The sequence below is a fragment of the Musa acuminata genome, chromosome BXJ2-8 (assembly GCF_036884655.1).
Source record: "Musa acuminata AAA Group cultivar baxijiao chromosome BXJ2-8, Cavendish_Baxijiao_AAA, whole genome shotgun sequence".
In the NCBI taxonomy this organism is placed as follows: Eukaryota; Viridiplantae; Streptophyta; class Magnoliopsida; order Zingiberales; family Musaceae; genus Musa; species Musa acuminata.
In genome coordinates, this window is record NC_088345.1 from 38,581,886 (window position 1) to 38,602,085 (window position 20,200).

The window sequence follows — 20,200 nt, forward strand, 5'->3', positions numbered from 1 at the left end:
AAACTGCCTTCATAGATTTACTTTAACGTCATCTCGCTTGATCTTAAGTTAAAGTAATCTTAGAATCGGCTTTCTTACCGAAATCACTTTTAACGAACGAACGCAGTTTTTATCATAGAAGGTTTTCCGCTGCACTAATTCACCCCCCCTCTTAGTGCTCTTGATCCTAATAATATCTTGTGTCTTCGCCGTGATGGATTTTCTTCACCTAGATTGGGTTTTCTTTACCCATGCACCTCAAACACATTTTATATTATGCCTCCCTCATAGCTGATTTCTCTTTATATGGGTCAAATTTTTTTAACACATACACCTCGAGCACATTTTATCATGTGCCTTTGTCATAATATATTTTTCTATATATAAAATAGGTTTTCCCAACTTATGTGCCTCGGATATATTTTATCTTATGCTTTCACTCTGACAAATTTCACTTTACCCTAGTCAGGTTTTCCTTACTCACGTGCCTTGGGAATATTTTATCTTATGCCTTTGTCATGACAGATTTCTCTTTACATAGATTAGGTTTTCTTAACTCACATATCTCGGGCACATTTTATCTTGTGCTTATATTGTAATAGATTTATCTTTATGTGGGTCGAGTTTTCTTGACCCATGTTCCTCAAGCATATTTTATTTTGTGTCTTCATAATGATTGATTTCTCTTTATATGAGTTAAATTTTTAAGTCTCATGTACCTTAAGTACATTTTATCTTGTGCCTCCGTTATGGTGGATTTCTCTTTACATGGGTTGAGTTTTTTCTACTCATGTGCCTCGGGTATATTTTATCTTACACCTATATTGCAGTGGATTTTTCTTTACAAAGGTTGCGTTTTCCCAACTCACATGCTTCGAACACATTTTAGCTTGCACTTTCGTTATAGCAGATTTTTCTTTACATTGGTTGGGTTTTCCGACTTATGTATATTAGGCACATTTTATCTTGTTCCTCCATATGGTGGATTTCTCTTTATATGGATTGAGTTTTCCTAACTCACATGCCTCATGCATATTTTATCTTATACCTCTGCCATGATGGATTTCTCTTTACATGGGTTGAGTTTTCCCGGCCCACGCGCCTTGGACATATTTTAATTCATGCCTCCATTGTAGTAGATTTCTCTTTATGTGGGTCAGGTTTTTCAGACTCATGCACCTCTAACATATTTTCTCTTGTACCTCTGTCATGATGGATTTCTCTTTATACGGGTTAGGTTTTCCTGACCCACATGCCTCAAGCACATTTTATCTTGTGTCATCGTCGTGGTAAATTTCTCTTTACACAAGTTAGGTTTTCTTGATTCACGTGCTTCGAGCATATTTTATCTTATGCCTTCGTCATGATAAACTTCTCTTTACACAGGTTCGGTTTTTTTGACTCATGTGGCTTATGTTAGGATCAAGAACGACACTAAGAAAGGGGGGATGAATTAGTGTAGTGGATAAAAATGATAAATTTAATCAATTTTGGAAAACTTCATACGATGAAACTCTTAGTTCGACAAAAACTATTTTGAAAAGAAGTTTGACTCGAATAAATTTGTAAGTGAGTAAAGAGGAGGGGATTGGATAGTTTTCAATGAAGTAATGTAGAATGCAGCAAAAGTAAAGTATGCACCAAGAAGAGAACACACTAATTTTATAGTGGTTCGGTCGTCCAACCTACATCCACTCCTGATAAAATGAGGTCATCGGTTTTCACTATTGATCTTTCTTGAATGGCAAAGATCAATCACTTCTTTATAGAACTTTCACAAGTGGCTCACTCTCCTTTTACAAACTTTCACACTTAGAAACGATAGAAGTGAACTCTCAAATTTTGCAAGATGTTTCACTATAGTTTCAGTTTAGTTCTTATCACTTCTCTATGCTATACTAGCTGAGAAGTAAGGGATATTTATAGCCCTCAATTGGCTTCAGAATTGGAGCCAAAAAATATCATATTCTCGATTTTCGGGGTACTAGCAGTACCATCACCATTATTGGGCGGTACCATCATCAGTAGATTGACACTATGTGGTACCATCACTTTGTCTAGCGGTACTACCGCCTGACAGAATCTTGAGCTCTAGTGGTACCATCGCTTGACAGGGCGGTACCACCGCCCATGCTTCTTGGAGATTGAGACCTGGGTAGTTCCACCACCGAACAGGGTTCAACAACCTATTTAGGCCTTGAATCTGACCCAAACCAGTCCAATTATGGGCTCAACTAGCCCTTAATAAGTTTAATGGGATTACCTCCCAAACCTAAACCTAATTATATGCTAACTTTGATTTTTAAGGCATACACTAAACAAAAAAAGTCTAGTAAGTCTAGGTTTCTTCCAGCAAGCTTCCAGCAATCTTCCGACAGACTTCCAATAATCTCTCGGCAATCTTCCAACGGACTCCTAGCAAGCTCTTGGACTTCACAATGATCTTCTTAGTGAGTTCCGATGAGCTTCTTTGGCAAGCTCTTAGACTTCTCGATCAATTCCGACAACACTTCCGACGAACTCCCGACGAACTCTCAAACTCCTAATGAATTTTCGATCTTAACTCTGGTACTTCATTTTGCTTTATGCCTTGATCGCTATCATAGTTAATCCTACACATTTTTCTTAATATATAGATTGGATCAAATAATTTACCAATTGATTTCATCATCAAAATCTAAGATTCAACAATCTCCCCTTTTTTGATGATGACAATCAATTGATGATGGAGCTAACCTTAACTCCCCCTATCTATATGCCATACTTGAGAAAAGACACTCTTGAATTCAAGACCTTTAAATTCAAGCATTAAACTAATAAGTTATATGCATTTAAACTTATTAACATGCACATCATGATACTAATCATAATTTACTATATCAAAATATGATACCACGTATTTATCAAGGCATGACATCCATTTTCAAGTCCAATATCGAATGGTCATTTTCAAATATGATATAAATTTCAAATATGAAATTTAGCAAGATTCATATTTCAAGTTTGATAAAAGTTGACAATTTATCGATCTGAGGCATGATACCAATTGTAAGTAGGAAATTAAGCATGATAAGTTTGATATCTCATCATAATGATAGATATTTATTATTTTGATATGAAATCAAACATGATTTTAAAAATAAAATATTTTCAAGTATCCATGCCACATTACGATGTGTTTCAAGCATTCATGATACATTTCAAGTATCTACGATACATACGATGCATATGTGATACATTTTGATATTTTTTAAGTATTTACAATGTATTTGATGATACCAATCATATTTCAAGTATTCACAATACATTCAAGCATTTACAATATGAAACATTTTACACATTATTTCAAACATTCATAATGCCAAGTTGTCATCAATTTACCATATTTCTCCCCCTTTGTCATTAACAAAAAGGAGAACCATTCAACAATGCAAGTGTTTAAAAAAATTTATTCAAGTAAGTTCTACACCAATTTATCCAAGCCAAAAAAAAAATGAGAAGTTAAGCAAAAACTTTGCATGATAACTACTTTTGGTTTTTGAAATGGATAAGCTAGCATTTTTCCTTAGGAGCTTTTTGGTTCTTTTTAAAATATGCAAGTTTCTTTCTTCCTTTATCATGAAAAGATAAGAAGAAGAGGAAGAAGAGCAAGTGTGGAATTCATTCTCTATAAGAAATGAAGAACCAAATTTATGAAAGTTAAGTTTTATTAAATCAAGCTTCTACTATAGCAAAGAGAGAGGTTTCATCATAAAGGATCAAAAATCCATGAATAAAACTTCATAAATCAAATATCTTTTCTTATAAATAGAAGGAAGAAGGATTCATAGGAATTGATAAAAGATCAAGTCATTAATCTAAAAATCCATGAGTGAAGGGATTAAGTGTATCAAAAATCATTAAGTGATGGAGTAAGGGTATGAAGTAAATTTGATACCAAGTTAAGAGAAAGAAAGAAATGAAATAAATTCATGAAAGCTTTATTTACGAAAAAATCAAGAAAGTCTGGAAAATATATATAATAAACTCATGCATTCAAACAGTTTAATATCCATAACTCTCTTCTAATGAAATCAAATTATTCTTCATTTAAAGGTTTTGTAAAGATATCAGCTAATTGATATTTCATATCAATAAACTCTAAAGATATATCATGGTTATTAACATGATCTTTTATAAAATGATGTATAATATCAATATGTTTAGTTCTAGAGAGTTGAATAGGATTTTTTGTTAAACATATTGCACTTATGTTATCACATTTTATGGGAATATTCTTAAGGTGAATGCTATAATCTTCTAATATATTTTTCATCCATATAACTTGTCCACAACATGCACCAGCTGTTATATACTCAGTTTCGGTTGTAGATAATACAACCGAGTTTTATTTCTTGGAAGATTAAGAGACAAGTGCATGACCTAAGAATTGACATGTTTCGAATATGCTTTTTCTATCTTTTCTATATCCAGCAAAATTCATATCAGCATAAGTAATTAATTCAAAATTTTTGGATTTTGGATACTATAATCCTAGATTATGGGTTCCTTTAAGATATCTAAGAATTCTTTTAACGGCTTTAAGATGAGATAACTTAGGATTAGATTGAAATCTAGCATAAAGTCATATGCTAAACATGATGTCCGGGTCAAGTTGTGGTGAGGTATAGTAAACTACCTATCATACCCCTATAAGTTTTTTTATCAAAACTTTCTCCACTTTCATCCATGTCTAACTTAGTGGAGGTACTCATAGGAATATTGATAGTCTTTCAATCATCCATATTAAACCATTTTAAAAATTCTAATATATATTTAGTTTGACTAAGAAAAATACCATCACTGAGTTATTTGATTTGTAAACCTAAAAGAAAGTTAGTTCATCCATTAAATTGATTTCAAACTCTTGGTTCATACTCTTAGCAAACGATTTGCATAAGGATTCATTTGTAGAATCAAAAATAATATCATCAATATAAATTTGAACAATAAGAAAGTTATTTTCAAAATTTTTAATAAACAATGTAGTGTTGACCTTACCTTTAGAGAAATTATTTTGGATAAGAAATGAGCTAAGTCTCTCATATCAAGTCCTTGGGGCTTGTTTTAATCCATAGAGAGCTTTAGTTAACTTAAACACATGATTAGTAAAAAGAGAGTTCTTAAATCAAGGTGATTGTTCAACATACACTTCGTCGGAAATAAAGCCATTTAAGAAAGCGCTCTTAACATCCATTTGAAATAACTTAAAATTATTATTACTAGCATAGGCAAGGAGCATCCTTATGGCTTCTAATATTGTCATAGGAGCGAAGGTTTCTTTATAATCGATACCTTCTTCTTGGTTGAAACCCTTGGCCACTAATCTAGCCTTGTTTCTAACCACGATACTAAATTCATCTTGTCTATTTCTAAAGATTCATTTAATACCAATAACTAAATGGTCACTAGGTCTCGGAACAAGCTTCTACACCTCATTTCTCTCAAATTGGTTCAACTCTTCTTGCATTGTAGTAACCCATGAATTATCTTTCAAGGCTTCGTCAATGCATTTCAGTTCAATTTGGGAAAGAAAAGCAATGTTAGCATAAATTTTTTTAAAAAAGGAACGAGTTTGAACACCCTTTGATGTGTCTCCTATGATTAGCACCTTAGGATGAGCATCTACATACTTTTATTTCTTAAGTAAGGATGTTTTAGAAAAAGATGTATCCAAGTTGCTAGTTGGAAGAGAGATTTCATTCAAATTCAAAGTATCAAAATTAAGATCATCATCAAAATCGTTTTTCTTAAATTTGAAAACTTCATTAAGGATAATATGAATAGACTCTTCTATAACTAAGGTTCTTTTATTAAAGATACGAAAACCTTTAGAAATAGAAGAATAACTAAGAAAAATACCTTCATCGGATTTTACATCAAACTTTCCTAAGGCATCTTTTTCATTCAAGATAAAATATTTATAACCGAAAACTTTAAAATATGAAACGTTGGGCTTTTTGTTATTCCATAATTCATAATGAACAATTCATAATGAGTTTTAGAAAGTAATGGCCTGACTAGAATCCTATTCATGACCTAGCATATTGTATTAATGGCTTCGGCCCAAAAATATTTAGATAGACTATGTTCGTTCAACATTGTTCTTGTCATTTCTTATACACTCCAATTTTTTCTTTCTACTACTCTATTTTATTGAGGATTTCTCGGAGTAGAGAAATTGTGGCTGTATCCATTAGATTCACAAAAGTTTTAGAAATCACGGTTTTGAAATTCACCACCGTGATCACTCCGAATTGAAGAAATAATAAAACCTTTTTCATTTTGCACAAGTTTACAAAACTTAGAAAAACACTTAAAGCAATCACTTTTGTATGCCAAGAAGTATGTCCAAGTGTATCTACTATAATCATCTACAATTACAAAGGCATATTTGCTATCTTCTAGGCTTGTTGTATTAATTGGTCCAAACAAATCTATATGGATCAATTGCAATGGCCTAGAGGTGTGTATTTGATTCTTTGATTTGAAACTACTTTTTATTTGTTTTCCTAGTTGACATACATTACACATATTATCTTTAACAAACTTAATGTTAGGAATACCTTTTACAAGTTCTCTAGATGAGATTTGTGAGATTAGTTTCATGCTAGCATGACCTAATCTCCTATGCCAAAGCCAAGCAATTTCATTCAAAACTAAAAATTATATTTTGATTATAAAGATCATCAATGTCAATAGTATATACATTATTTTGTTTTAAGGCAATCATAGATGTATTTTTGTATGGTTTTTCAATAATACAAGCATTGACTTCAAATCTAATGATGTATCCTTTATTACACAATTGACTAATGCTCAAGAGATTATGCTTTAAGCCATCAACCAACAACACATTTTCAATAAAAAAGTTGGATTGGTTACCTATGGTTCCTTTGCCAATGATTTTACCCTTGTTGTTGTCTCCGAAGGTGACATACCCTTCGTTTAGGCTAGTGAACTTAAAGAATTTAGATGAATCTCCTATAATATGCCTTGAGCATCCACTATTAAGGTATCATCTCTTGCTCCTAGCTTATGATGGTAAATATTTCTACAAAAAAGGGTGATTTTTATGAATCCATTTGACCTTGGGTGTCTTAAAAATCGATCCACTCAACTTATCATTTTGCATAGAGTTCTTAGCGGTTCATTTAGGAACTCAAATCAATTTGTATGGACTATATTTCTTAAACAGACATTTATAAGAAATATGTCCGAGTTTACAACAAAAGTTACATTTTATGCAGTGTGATATATGCAAAGTAGGGCCTTTAACAAAGATGATTGGATTTTGGTGAGAGCTACTCATAAATCCGATTCTGCCTCTTCTATAAACGTGACTCTTATTGGCATGGATCATATTCAAGGACTTGCTACCAACCTTCAACTTTTCTAGAGTTTCTTTTAGTAGCAAGTTTTCCTTCTCAAGTACCTCTAAGTGTTCACACTTAGTACATACAGGGAATGAAGGATTATCATGGTTAAGTTTTTCAAATTCATTATTTAAAAGAGCATGCTCCTTTTTCAAAGAATTATACTTTTTGCTCATTATTCTACATTCATTGAACAAATCATAAAAAGCACTTAAAAGCTTGTTAAAGGATAAATTTACATCTAATGAACCACTTACCTTATCTCTGATAGCCATTAGTGCATAGTTAGCGATTTCCTTGTTGCTTTGTTCTTCGTCTTTGAAATCGCTCGAATCATCCCATGTTGTTTTGAGCGTCTTCTTCTTCTTTGGTGTTTCTTCTTCACTTGGGGACATTCGCTTTTGAAATGTCCCGGCTTCTTGCATTCGCTTTATATTTATTTCTTTTTATGAATTTTTTAAACTTTCTTTTTAAGTGGTCTTTATGAGTTCTTAGTTATATATCTTTCCTGTTCTGTGGAAGGTTATTCTCAAGCTCTTCATGAGTATTGCAAGTCATCCCATAGGTCATTAACAACCCGATAAGTTTTTTGAGATGAAAATTATTCAAATCCTTGGCCTCTTGAATAGTCGTTACTTTAGGGTTCCAACTCTTTAGAAAATATCTCAATATTTTATTAACAAGTTCAAAGTTAGAAAAACTTTTACCAAGCGCTTTTAGACCATTGACGACATTTATAAACTGAGCGTACATGTCTCCAACGGTCTCACTTGGTTTCATCCAAAATAATTCATAATAATGGACTAAAAGATTTATTTTGGACTCCTTTACTCTACTAATGCCTTCGTGAGTGATTTCGAGTGTGTGTCAAATATCGAAAGTCATTTTATTTTATATTTTTATAGTGGTACTTTTGTCCATACATTCTTATGCTTCTAGTGTACTTGTACTCTCTGGATCAAATTATTCAGAATGATTAGAGCATGTGCAATTTATGTTGAGCATATTAGATTTTGACTTAGCATTACTTGTTGAAAAGCCTGCAGACTTCACTAATGAAAGTACTATAGAATAAGTTAATGAAATGAAGGCTTTAGAAAGATATGATAGGCTTAGTTTAATGTTCATAAAAATGATGATTGCAAATAATATAAAGACTTTACAACTAGCACATGAGAATATTTAAAGGTTATTGAAAACATATTTAAATCTGTTGATAAGTCATTGGCTGGTACACTAATAAAAGAACTTATTACAGCTCTAATGGCACTCAAGGAATTCAAGATCATATCCTCAATATGGTTGATAAAGCTACAAAACTTAAAGCATTAGGTATGAATGTTGATGAGTCTTTCCTAGTATAATTCATTCTCAATTCATTTCCTTCTTAGTTTGGCCCATTCAAGATTCACTATAATACAAATAAGGATAAATGGGACTTGGATGAGTTAACTAATATATGTGTTTAGGAAGAATTGAGATTAAAACAGAAAAGTTCATATAATATCATGATTACTACTCAATAAGTCAATAACAAGAAAATAAAATTGAAGCATCATCCATTAAAGAAAGTTATCGAATCTGGAAATATTAAACAAACTAATAAACAAAGCTTCTATAGTGGCAAAAAAGGACATGAAAAAAGACCGCATTAAACGTAAGACTTGATTCAAAAAGAAAGATATAATCTCGACCATTGTATGTTTCGAATCAAACATTACAAAAGTTCCTTCAATACTTGGTGGATTGATTATAGTGCTTCAACTCATATCACAAATAATATGTATGGATTTCTTCCGATCCGGAAACTAAAAAAAAATGAAAGATTCATCATTATCGAAAATCGTCTCAAAGCGAAAGTGATATCAGTGGGAACTTGTCATCTACACTTAGAGATGGGTCATCTGATAGATCTTGTTGACACATGTTATGTTCCTACTATTTTTAGAAATTTAGTTTCTTTATCTAAAATTGATGAGTTGGGATATTATCTTTCTTTTGGTAATAGTAAACTTAGTATATTTTATGATTCAATAAAAGTTACTTCTGAAATTCTATGTGATGGTTTGTACACAATTAATTTGAATCTTGAGTTTGCAAAGATATTATGACCCTACAATCAAGTGTTAGATTGAAACGTAGTTTCAATAATGAAAGATCTTCTATATCGTGGCATATCTCAAAGTTTGGAACTTTTAGACTTTACTAATTTTGATGTTTATATAGATTGTATTAAGGGAAAGCAAACTAAACATACAAAGAAAAATATCATAAGAAGTAAAGAACTCCTTGAGATTATTCATACTAATATCTGTGAATAACTTCATATTCCTTGTTTTAGTGGAGAAAGGTATTTCATCATATTTATAAATAACCTATCCAAATATGGTTGTATTTATCTAATATATGAAAAGTCTTAGGTCGTTGACACTCTTAAATTGTACATAAATGAGGTCAAGAGATAATTATATAGAAATGTTAAAATTGTTAGATCTGCCATGGGTGGTAAATTTTATGGCAGATATGATGAATCCAATTAGAATATTAGTCTTTTTTCTATATTCCTAGAATAACAAGGTATTTGTGCTCAATATGCATTACCAAGTATGCCACAGCAGAATGGTATTACTGAAAGGCGAAATCGTATACTTATGGATATGGTTAGGAGCATGATGAGTTATTCCTATGTACCTGAGTCAATGTGGGGTGAAGCTCTTAGGACAGCTATATACATCTTGAATAGTGTTCCTAATAAGTCAGTTTCATCAACTTCATTTGAGTTATGGACCGGTAGGAAGCCTAGTCTATAACATTTACATATTTGGGGGTGTCTTGCAAAGATAAAAGTATTCAATCCATATGAAAATAAATTAGATCTAAAAACTATTTTTGGATATTTTATTGCCCTAATCATAGTATGAGGATAGTAGAATCTAGTAATGTAAGATTTCTAAAAATTGATGAAATCAATGGGAGTGAAAAATCTCATATAATCAATTTTGATATTGAGGAGATTCGAGTTAATTCTCCTGTATCATCTCCTATTTTAGAAATTATTATTTCTCAAATTAATAAGAAAATTAATAAGGGTAAACAACAAAATAATATCGATAAATTCTCACATGGCGTTGATGTCACCGTTGATGATCTTATAAAATAATCACAATTGGTTGTTTTGATAAGATCTCAAATGAAAAGGAAATATATCATTTCTGATTATTATGTGGTATCCTATAAGAATCAGATTATGATATAAGAATAAAAAGAGACCCCTTATCATTTTCATAAGCCATAGAAAGTAACGATTCTAAAAAATTGTATAATATAATAAAAGAAGAGTTAAAATCAATGGTTCAAAATAGTATTTGTGAACTCGTTGAATTGTCCAATAATTATAAAAGAGTCGGTTGTAAATGGTCTTTAAGACAAACGTGACTCAATGGGCAATATTAAATAATATAAAGCCAAACTTATGGCTAAAGGATTTTCTTAGAAAGAATGCATCGATTACAAGGAGTCATGTTCTATAATTTCTAGAAAGGACTCGTTGAGAATTGTCATGACATTGTAGCTCATTATGATCTTGAGTTATATCATATGGACGTGAAAACAGCATTTCTGAATGGGGATCTGGATGAGGAAATATATATGGAACAACATAAAGGATTCATAGAAAGGGGAAAAGAAAGTTAGGCTTGTAAACTTAAAAAATCCATTTATGACCTTAAACAAGCTTCTAGACAATGGTATATAAAGTTTCAACATACCATTACTTCTTTCACATTTAAGAAAAACATTATTGATTAGTGCATATATATGAAGATAAGTGGGTGTAAGTTTATTATATTGATCTTATATATGGATAATATTTTACTTGCTAGTAATGATCTTAGTTTATTGTACGAAACCAAAATATTTCTCAACAAGAACTTTAATATGGTTGATATAAATGAGACAGCCTATATTATTAGCATTGAGATATTCAGGGATAGATATCAATAATTGTTAGGTTTGTCTCAAAAGGGATATATTAATCATATTTTGGAGAGATTTAGTATGCAGCTTTGCTCAACTAATGATAATGCCTACTTATAGAGGTAAAAAATTTAATCAAAAAATAATGCCCGAAAAATAACTTAGAAAAAAATCAAATGAAAAATATTTCTTATGGGTGCACAGTTGAAAGTCTATTATATGCTCAAACCTGTACAAGACCAGATATCAATTTTGCAGTTGCAATGCTGGGTAGATACCATAGCAACCCAGAAAACATTGGAAAGCTACAAAGAAAGTAATGGGATATCTGCAGGGGACGAAAGATTATATGCTCATATATAGGAGATCAGATCAACTTGAAATGACAAGATATTCAGATGTTGATTTTTCGAATTGCCTTGATAATAGGAAGTCCACTTTAGGATTTGTATTCATGTTAGTTGGTCGGGCAATTTCTTGGAAAAATACAAAGTAATTGCTTATTGCATCATCAACAATGGAAGCTGAATTTGTGGCATGCTTTGAAGCCACAAATTAAGCTTTATGGCTGTGAAATTTCATCTCAGGACTTGGTGTGGTCGACTCAATTGTCAAGCCGCTGAAGATATTTTATGATAATACTGTAACAATTTTCTACTCTAAGAATGACAAGCACTCTAGTGGTTCGAAACACATCAAGATAAAGTATTTGGTGGTTAGAGAAATAGTTCAAAAACAACAAGTGTCAATTGAAAACCTGAGCACCACTATGATGATTGTTGATCTATTTACTAAAGATTTATCGTATAAAATATTTAAAGAATATGTTCTTAGAATGGGACTTGTGAGCAAGCCATAAAAGATATGGTGATGAATGTTTAAGTGGATGCTAGTATTAATTTTTTTGCTTAATTAAAATTATTTGTTTCTGTTATCCTATTTACATTTATGTTTATGAATATTATAGTTGAATGCAATAACAGGAATGTCTTGACAAGACAAATTACATGAGTCATTTTGGACTATATTAGGAAAGACTAATAATGTTGTGGTATACATAATGGAGTATGACATTGATGATATATAACCATTGTAGCTCTTATTGATAGTTGGACTTAATATAGTATTATTATGTTTATTGGACTTATTAGCTTATTTTTTAAAAATTCATAGTCATGTATAAAATATTTTTTAAATTTTTTTGGAATCCAATTAGGTAAATTTATTTTTAAACAAATTTTATTTTTTTATTTTGATTTTGAATATCTTCTAGAGAGATTACAGGTTCTCTCTCAATATCCTCTCAATATCCCTGAACTATCAATCTAAGTGTTCCTGTGAAAGAATAGAAAGAGAGGAGAAGGAGAGCTTAGTTCTCCTTATAGATTGACAATGGTTTTGGATATAAAGATGGTATTTTTGTAGATTACATAGAGCCCTTTCAGATAGTATTAAAAGGTATATATCGTAAAACATATCGAATATTATTTGATTTTAATCCTGATATAAAAGATTATTTTTATATTTTATATAACATATAATAGTTTTTACGCTAATAGAACTCGTACTATCCTATTTAGGTTCAACAAATCTACTCTATGAAAAAACACTAACAAAGTCTAGTCAGCGTAGCCATTTGATGGTCAATGTTCGAAGAGCCCCAATAACCGAGTCGTCGATGCCAAACCAAAGTAGTTGCAAGACAAATGACACAAGTAACAAGGTTTTACGTATAGGAAGGACCATGTAAGCATCAACTAGTATGGCATATTAGGGAAAAGAATCGAGTGATGTCATGCATTAAAATGCTTCTTAGGGGATGTGCCCACAAAACTCCTCCTCATTAGATTCGTAGCCAAAGGAATAGGCTGGTTTGGCCAGTCGCTCAAAGGTCTCGGGTGGTCTTTCGCCACAAAAGATAGTCGATGGCTCTCATTTGGCAACAAATCCAAAATTTAGAGAGGGGTGTTCACTGAAAGTTCAGAAAGCAAGAATTAATAATGCATATAAAGAAAACCATTGAAACTATATATATTTAAAATTTTGATATATTCTATTTGCACTAATATACTGTAATGAATATTTGTTATAATCTTATAGGCTTGATAGAAAACAAAGAATCAGCACCAGTTTGACAAGTCCCATAGTCCCACATCGAGAAAATCAGGCTTGTTATCTCCTATTGGAACTATAAATAAAGGTCTGGGCTTTGAAGTCAAAGGCACCACAAGAAAAACCTAAATGTTTACTTTGGGTTTAAGTTCACACTCAGTTAAATAGTTTGGGCTTGTTTAATAGATTCGGGTGTTTTATGGTCTAGGAACATATTCCTAAGGCATTTGTAATAGTTCCTTTTTTATAATAATGATTTGTCTGTAGATATAAGTCAATTGACCGAACGACGTAAATCTTTTATACTAATAGCAATATATTATTTTATGACATGGCTAATTTGTAGTGACCAAATAGTCGTAAACTTAATGAACAATGTATCTTAATGTAATGATATGATTAGGAAGAAATCAACATGATTTATATCTTCAAATATTATTTTATATTTATTTCTATGATTATATTTTTTATTTATTTATTATATATTTGGGCCATACAACTTTTACTTAATAATTTAAATAAATAAAATATGTATGTACTTTTGAATAAATATTAAAAATATTAAATGAAAACTACATTTTTGAATATACATTATCATAAATGTTGTTGTTTAGTAAAATCGTATTTCAAAAGTTGATAATTCCCCATTTGAGCTCAAAGAGTATATATATATATATATATATATATATATATATATATATATATATATATATATATATATATATATATATATACTTGAAAGAGAAAATAAAAGGAGATATTCCAAGTGATGGGGTTCTCCATATTCACTCCTTTCATAATCATCTTGTTTTGATTGGAAGGGCCTCCTTTCAAGATGAGAAAGCGACCCTTATGCCTGCGCTTCTCGATCGGCTTCATGAAGGAAGAAGAAGAAGATTTTACTTGATTTTGGACTCTTGGCTGTCAAAAAAAGATCTTGCCAATGCATTGAAGAAATCATGATACAAGGTAAAGAAGAATCTCGATAAACCGTGCGTTGTTATGAGATATCTTCTTATAGAATTCATCATTTTGGCATAGGGGTGGTGAAGTGAGCCCGTAATGGAAAATGACAATTATCATGGTTTGCATGATTTTTTTGTCGCTTTGACAATGGGAGGTACAAACTCGGCTTTGTCGAGATACGATTTATCGTCGCTTTGACAATGGAAAGCCAATGTGGATACATTTTGGTCTTTGACTTATTCCACATATAAGACTTCCCTTATCGGTCTCAATACCTTATGGTCTTTGATTTTATTACAAAAATATTATTTATTTTTTAATACGATGATAATAACAAACTATACAGATCTTTTTTACATCTGGAAGCATTATGTATGTATTTCCCCATTACCACCGCAAGATTATTTCAAGTGTCATTGATGATTATAATCAAATCTTTGGATCTATGTTATAATACAAGTGTTATTATAGTTATTCATGATTATAAATCATCTTTCAAGTGTTATTATAATACAATCCACTAAAACATTTATCTCACAAGACATATCACTCATGACAATGACTATATTAGACAGAAAATTACAGAGTTGAGATGAAATTTCTCAGTTTTAATGTGTATTGGCTATAGTTGTTTATGCACTAAATGCTTGCCACTCATGATAATTCATAGAGATTATATTCAAAGCAGTCACAGAATTCCAATATGATATATCTTTTATATTCAGAGATTAGTCAACTCATTATATCAAGATTGATACCACACCAAATGGATTATCTAATCAAAAGATGAGGATGAATTATCAGAATAAAACATCCTTGGCATACTGTATACACGTCAAGAACCATTTGGCTCCACACATACATTTGGACTCTTTTGTACTTTCTCGAGCATGATTATGACCTCATGGAGCTCCAAACACAGCCTAGACACTTCAGGATTGCTCCAATAAGTGCCAATCCTCTCTACAAGCAATTTACAAGGATGATTATCGTCTAATGGAGGAAGCTCTCTTGGCATTCTAGGAACAAGAAATGGGTGCTGAAGCAGCTGTGGAATTCGCCATCTCTCGTTGCGGTCCCATGCAAGACATCTTCGCATAAGATCAATAAGCCAAGGATTGGAGACCCGCTCATATACAACCTCATGGTTCCTATCTGTAACAACCTTGAACTTGGCCCAAAAAGTCTTGTATTCTGCAAAAGGTGTTTTGCCATAGACCATTTGATAGAGAATGCAACCAAGAGACCAGATGTCAGATGGGCGCCCACACTTGATAATGTTTCCGTTTGAGTCACACTCGTTACACATGAATGCCTCCGGAGACATGTAGTTTAGGGTTCCGACCTGCAGTGAAGCAGCCAACAGTAGTGCTACTACCTTTCCAATACATAGAAAGAAAAGAATTCAAAATGAAAATAGCTAGAGCTCTTTTGAACCTGTGCATCTCGCTGTATGTTTGTGGTATCGCTCATTATAGCTTTGGCGATGCCAAAGTCAATAAGCTTGAGTGAGCCCCTGACCAGTAGAAAGTTGGCAGGCTTCAGATCAGAGTGCACAATACGCTCCTCATGTATTGTATTAACAGCTTCAAGCATTTGCTGCAAATCATCAGATGTATATTTTAGGAACTGAACAACAAATGTAGATGACATTGATTAACATATAAACACATCCACTCACTGAGATGGTGCAAATCACATAGCATGTAAAATATTTAGTAATTAAGCCTAGCATCAGATTTTTTTCCTCTTAAATATTAGCTTCCTGCACTGCTTAACCAGACAATTTGCCCTCCTCAAATTAGACTCCTATGTTTTGGCCCCAAAATCAGCTAATTAAGGAAAATGATGAATTACCTGCCAATAAAATCGTAGCCAATTCTCATCTATTTTACAACCTGAAGTATTGATCTCCTTCCACTTCTGTGAAAGCATGTGAGCTAGATCTATTTCTCCATACTCAAGCACCATGTAGATACACTCATCATCCTTCACTCTCTTGTCCTTGATATTCACAGATTCATCGGCAACTTCTTGAAATAAAGTTTTATCTGTCACCTGCATATCATACTCACAAGCATTTATGGTGAGAAAATACCTTGAGAAAATCCATAGATGAATGAAAAGTGTTTGTTGGCCCTCTGTACAATATATAATCCAGAGTCTAGCTTGAGTTATGAGGATTGCCATGACCATTGCAACATATAAGTTATCCTGCATAGCGCAGCAAGGCATTTTTGTGCAAGAAAAAGTTGGGTATGCCCATGTGCCACGAAACCTTGGAGTTAACTAAAGGAAAATTTTAATTTTGCTTTCTTTTGCATGATGTATTGCTTCTCTAATTATTAAGATGAAAGTATAAACCGGAAGCACTGGAATAAATCATCAACAGGATGCAGTTTAAATCAAATGTCAAAAAATGGGAAAGATCCTTGTGGACCAATAACAAATATATTATCTGAGCTCATACAAGAAGAGTATGAAGAAAGAGCCGGTTAACTGAAAGATTAAAAACTTTTAGTATTTACGTGCAATTTAAAGAATGAGATCAGATGTATTAATTTTTTTTGTCTTTGATTCTTTTATATAGAAAGAAACTGATGGTCGCTTCTTTACATTTACCTTGCAGAAATGAAGTTTTTTTGGAGGAGATGGCTTGAAACATCATAGTTCTTGAATCAAATACACATTACACCATTTGTTAAAAAGATTTTGGCAGGTAGGAAGTTTTACTTTCCAAACACACAAATTTATTGTCTCAGTTTCTACTTTAATTTTTTTACAAAAAAACAACAGAAACATTTTCACAAAGAAATTCTCAAACACATCTGATGCCTCAGTTTTCATCTTTTCTTGTAGCACAGGAAGCACAAAACAAAAGCAGTGCCGAACAGGCTGTTCGCCATCCTCTCTACTTTAGGCAAAACAAGAATAACCCAGATTGAGTCAATGCATACACTTTTCACTGAATCCTGTACTTGCAGATAGGTAGATTGAATTTGAACAATATCAATTGATGAACTCTGTCCAGTTTTTTTTTTTTTCTTTTTCCTTCCCAGGAGTGACCATTGTTGAAAATTGGCAAATACCAAATAATTAACTTAGAAGTGGCAAATGCATTGTTGTCAGAATAGTTTATAGACTAGGCATGAGATCCATCCAGAGTTTGAATAACTAAGTCCATGGTAAAGTTTAAAAGCAATATACGTACATGTTCAATGATACATGTCAAGGCTGATAGCAAAAGTTTCAATATGGTGTCCAATAGATGGTAGACAAACTAAATAGTCAAAGAGCTGACCTCTATAGCACACATCAGACTTTGGTATTTAATAAGATAATTAATAATAATATATATTTTCTTGTCTTCATATGCAATTTCTGGCAAGTAACCTAATAAACCCCAACCAAGAGAACTTGGGGGCAACCTATCAATTAAAAATCATTCTTCAAATGTATTCTTACATACATGAGTTCTGATCAGGAGAGAAGTTAATGCTTGAGTATAATTATGAAGCATCAAAATTTAATTCAAGCAGTAATCTTAAGAAAGGAACATCTGCAACCACAATGTGCAATATGACCATATGTTTTTCAGATGCTACCCGTTAGTGTCAAAATAAGATAATTTAGATCTATGCAACAAAAACTTAGACAGAAAAAATTGTTGCTTTCACATACGAATAATCATTTAGAGCCACTAATGCCATGTTTTTTAATTCATATAAACAGGATAATTATTTTGCAATTTTTTTTTTTACCTCATAGTCAATAAGTTGAATAATGTTGCTCTTTCCCTTCAACTTGTTCAGATACTCGATCTCTTGACAAAATCCATAGGCAGTGGGATAGTCACGTCCTCTAAGCCTTATCTTCTTCAAAGCATATATAGTACAATCTGATGATATTACCTTGTGAACTTCACTACTTCCTCCACTTCCTATCTTACCAAGCTTTTGATAAAGCTTCCCATTAACTTTGAAAAATACAGTTGGATCATACTTCTTTTTTTGACGAGACTTCTCAACTTTGCTTGACTGAGAAGGGCATACTTCGATATTTGAAGATGGGTTATTTGTCAATGGAGCTTGAGATGGCAGATAGTTAGCATAACCACAAAGCCCTTTCTCCTTAACACTTTCAGCCAAATGAAGATTGTGTTGACGATCAGTATCCCAATCACAGCCATTCTTGATAGCCCCTAGCTCTTCCATAGGAACATGATCCTTAATACTTGATGACACCTCTTTAGCAGAAGAAGACACTTGAGTTAAGAAGGAAGTCTTCCCAGCTGGCTGAGCATGTGTGGACTGAAATGTTGGACCCGTGTTAACCGACAATGAAGTGACACATGAAGAATCCAGAACTGAACATCTAGCCATTGGTTCCACATAACACTGATCATGCTTAGGTTCTTTTGTATTTTCTAACATGCTAGTGCCTCCAAACTTCATGCTGGTCCCAAACACCTCCAGATTTCCATGATTTTGCAGCTTTAAATCCTGATCATTTGTCCCCACCTGAGTTCCCAAGTAGCTCTCCACCCCTGTCAATGCGAGAGAATGCAAGAAAGAAGAAATGGTCTCCATTTTACCATCAGTGTTCAAGTGTGTACCTAGGCAAAAGTAAGAGAGACAAAATGAACTAAAATCTCATCTAACCCGGACTCCGAGAGTTCCAGTCACTGAGAATTAGTTTAAAAATTCACATACTCTGAAAAGTTAAAATTTCCTTCTTCATATCATTGTCCATTAATGCATGTGGAGGTGACACTTGAGATGACATAACTACCAAGGAGGACTGCTTTCGATCAGCCATCAAGTCAAAGTTGCTCTTCTGCAAGCCAAAAGAGCTTGCTTTATCATCCCCAGCAACAGTTAAAGTTTCAGTAACCGAAGGGGGGTTGATCGAGGCATCCTCCAGCAGACCAGCCACAGCAATTGCACGGTTTTCCCTCTGATCAATTGGTGCTTTCACCAACCTCCTTACTCCGACAACCGATCCAGTCGGTAGAACAGCCTTTGCAGTCTCGTTCGTGGTTAAGGTAGACATCGAGGCCATGCTGTCCGATGGCTCAGTTTGAGGAACCAAGACACGAGTCGCCCGACAGATTTTAGACTCCATGCCACCTGAACACCTCTCAGAAAATAAACAAAAAGAACATCAAGAAACAAATAAAAAGCCAAAAAATCATCAAGTACAGAACCAAAAACCCTAACTTTTTACCCAACATCAAGCAAAACTACTTCAAATCCCCCAGTGTACACTCGAGACAAACTCTTTTACTAAAATAAAGCATGAATAACCCTGATCCACTACGGAGCAACCTTCTTTGACAAACACCAAGCAAACCTACCATCAATTTTGTTTGGTAGCTATGAAATGAACCGATATAGGGCAGACGAAAGACAAAAAGAACAATGAAGTGATATTACCAAGACGTCTGTGGCGCTTGAAGACAGCATGAGCCTGACGGAGGAACTCGGGGGGAGAGAAGGTGCATGAGGAAGAGGAGGAAGAGTGGGTGAAGTTGGCGTCGGCGGCGCTGGGACGGTCCGAAGCCGGACGCGCCTGAAGGTTAGCCTTCCGATCCATGCGCGTCGGAGCCCAACGGCATCTCGCCGGGGACCAAAGGCAGCTAAAGGGCGGCGGACAGGTGGCTCGGGACGCAGAGATCGAGTGCGGAAATATCCTCTCCTCGTCCGAATCGCATCGTCTCCGACACCGGTGGAAGTGAGAAAAGGGGAAGGGTA

At 33.2% G+C, this 20,200-nt stretch overlaps 1 protein-coding gene across 2 annotated transcripts; it reads right to left on the bottom strand.

Annotated features, from left to right (window-relative positions):
• Window positions 1-15,218: 15,218 nt before the first annotated feature.
• Window positions 15,219-20,200, bottom strand: LOC135619436 (serine/threonine-protein kinase MPS1-like). Of its 2 annotated transcripts, none has more exons than XM_065121444.1 (6): window positions 19,883-20,200; window positions 19,160-19,576; window positions 18,209-18,993; window positions 16,305-16,505; window positions 15,885-16,046; window positions 15,219-15,792 (listed from the first exon to the last, which is right to left on the bottom strand). In XM_065121444.1, exons 1-6 carry the CDS (start codon window positions 20,040-20,042, stop codon window positions 15,283-15,285), a joined length of 2,235 nt encoding a protein of 744 aa, XP_064977516.1. In that variant the 5' UTR covers window positions 20,043-20,200; the 3' UTR covers window positions 15,219-15,282. The 2 variants fall into 2 exon arrangements, with proteins under 2 accessions (XP_064977516.1, XP_064977515.1); XM_065121443.1 differs by having other exon boundaries at window positions 18,209-19,062.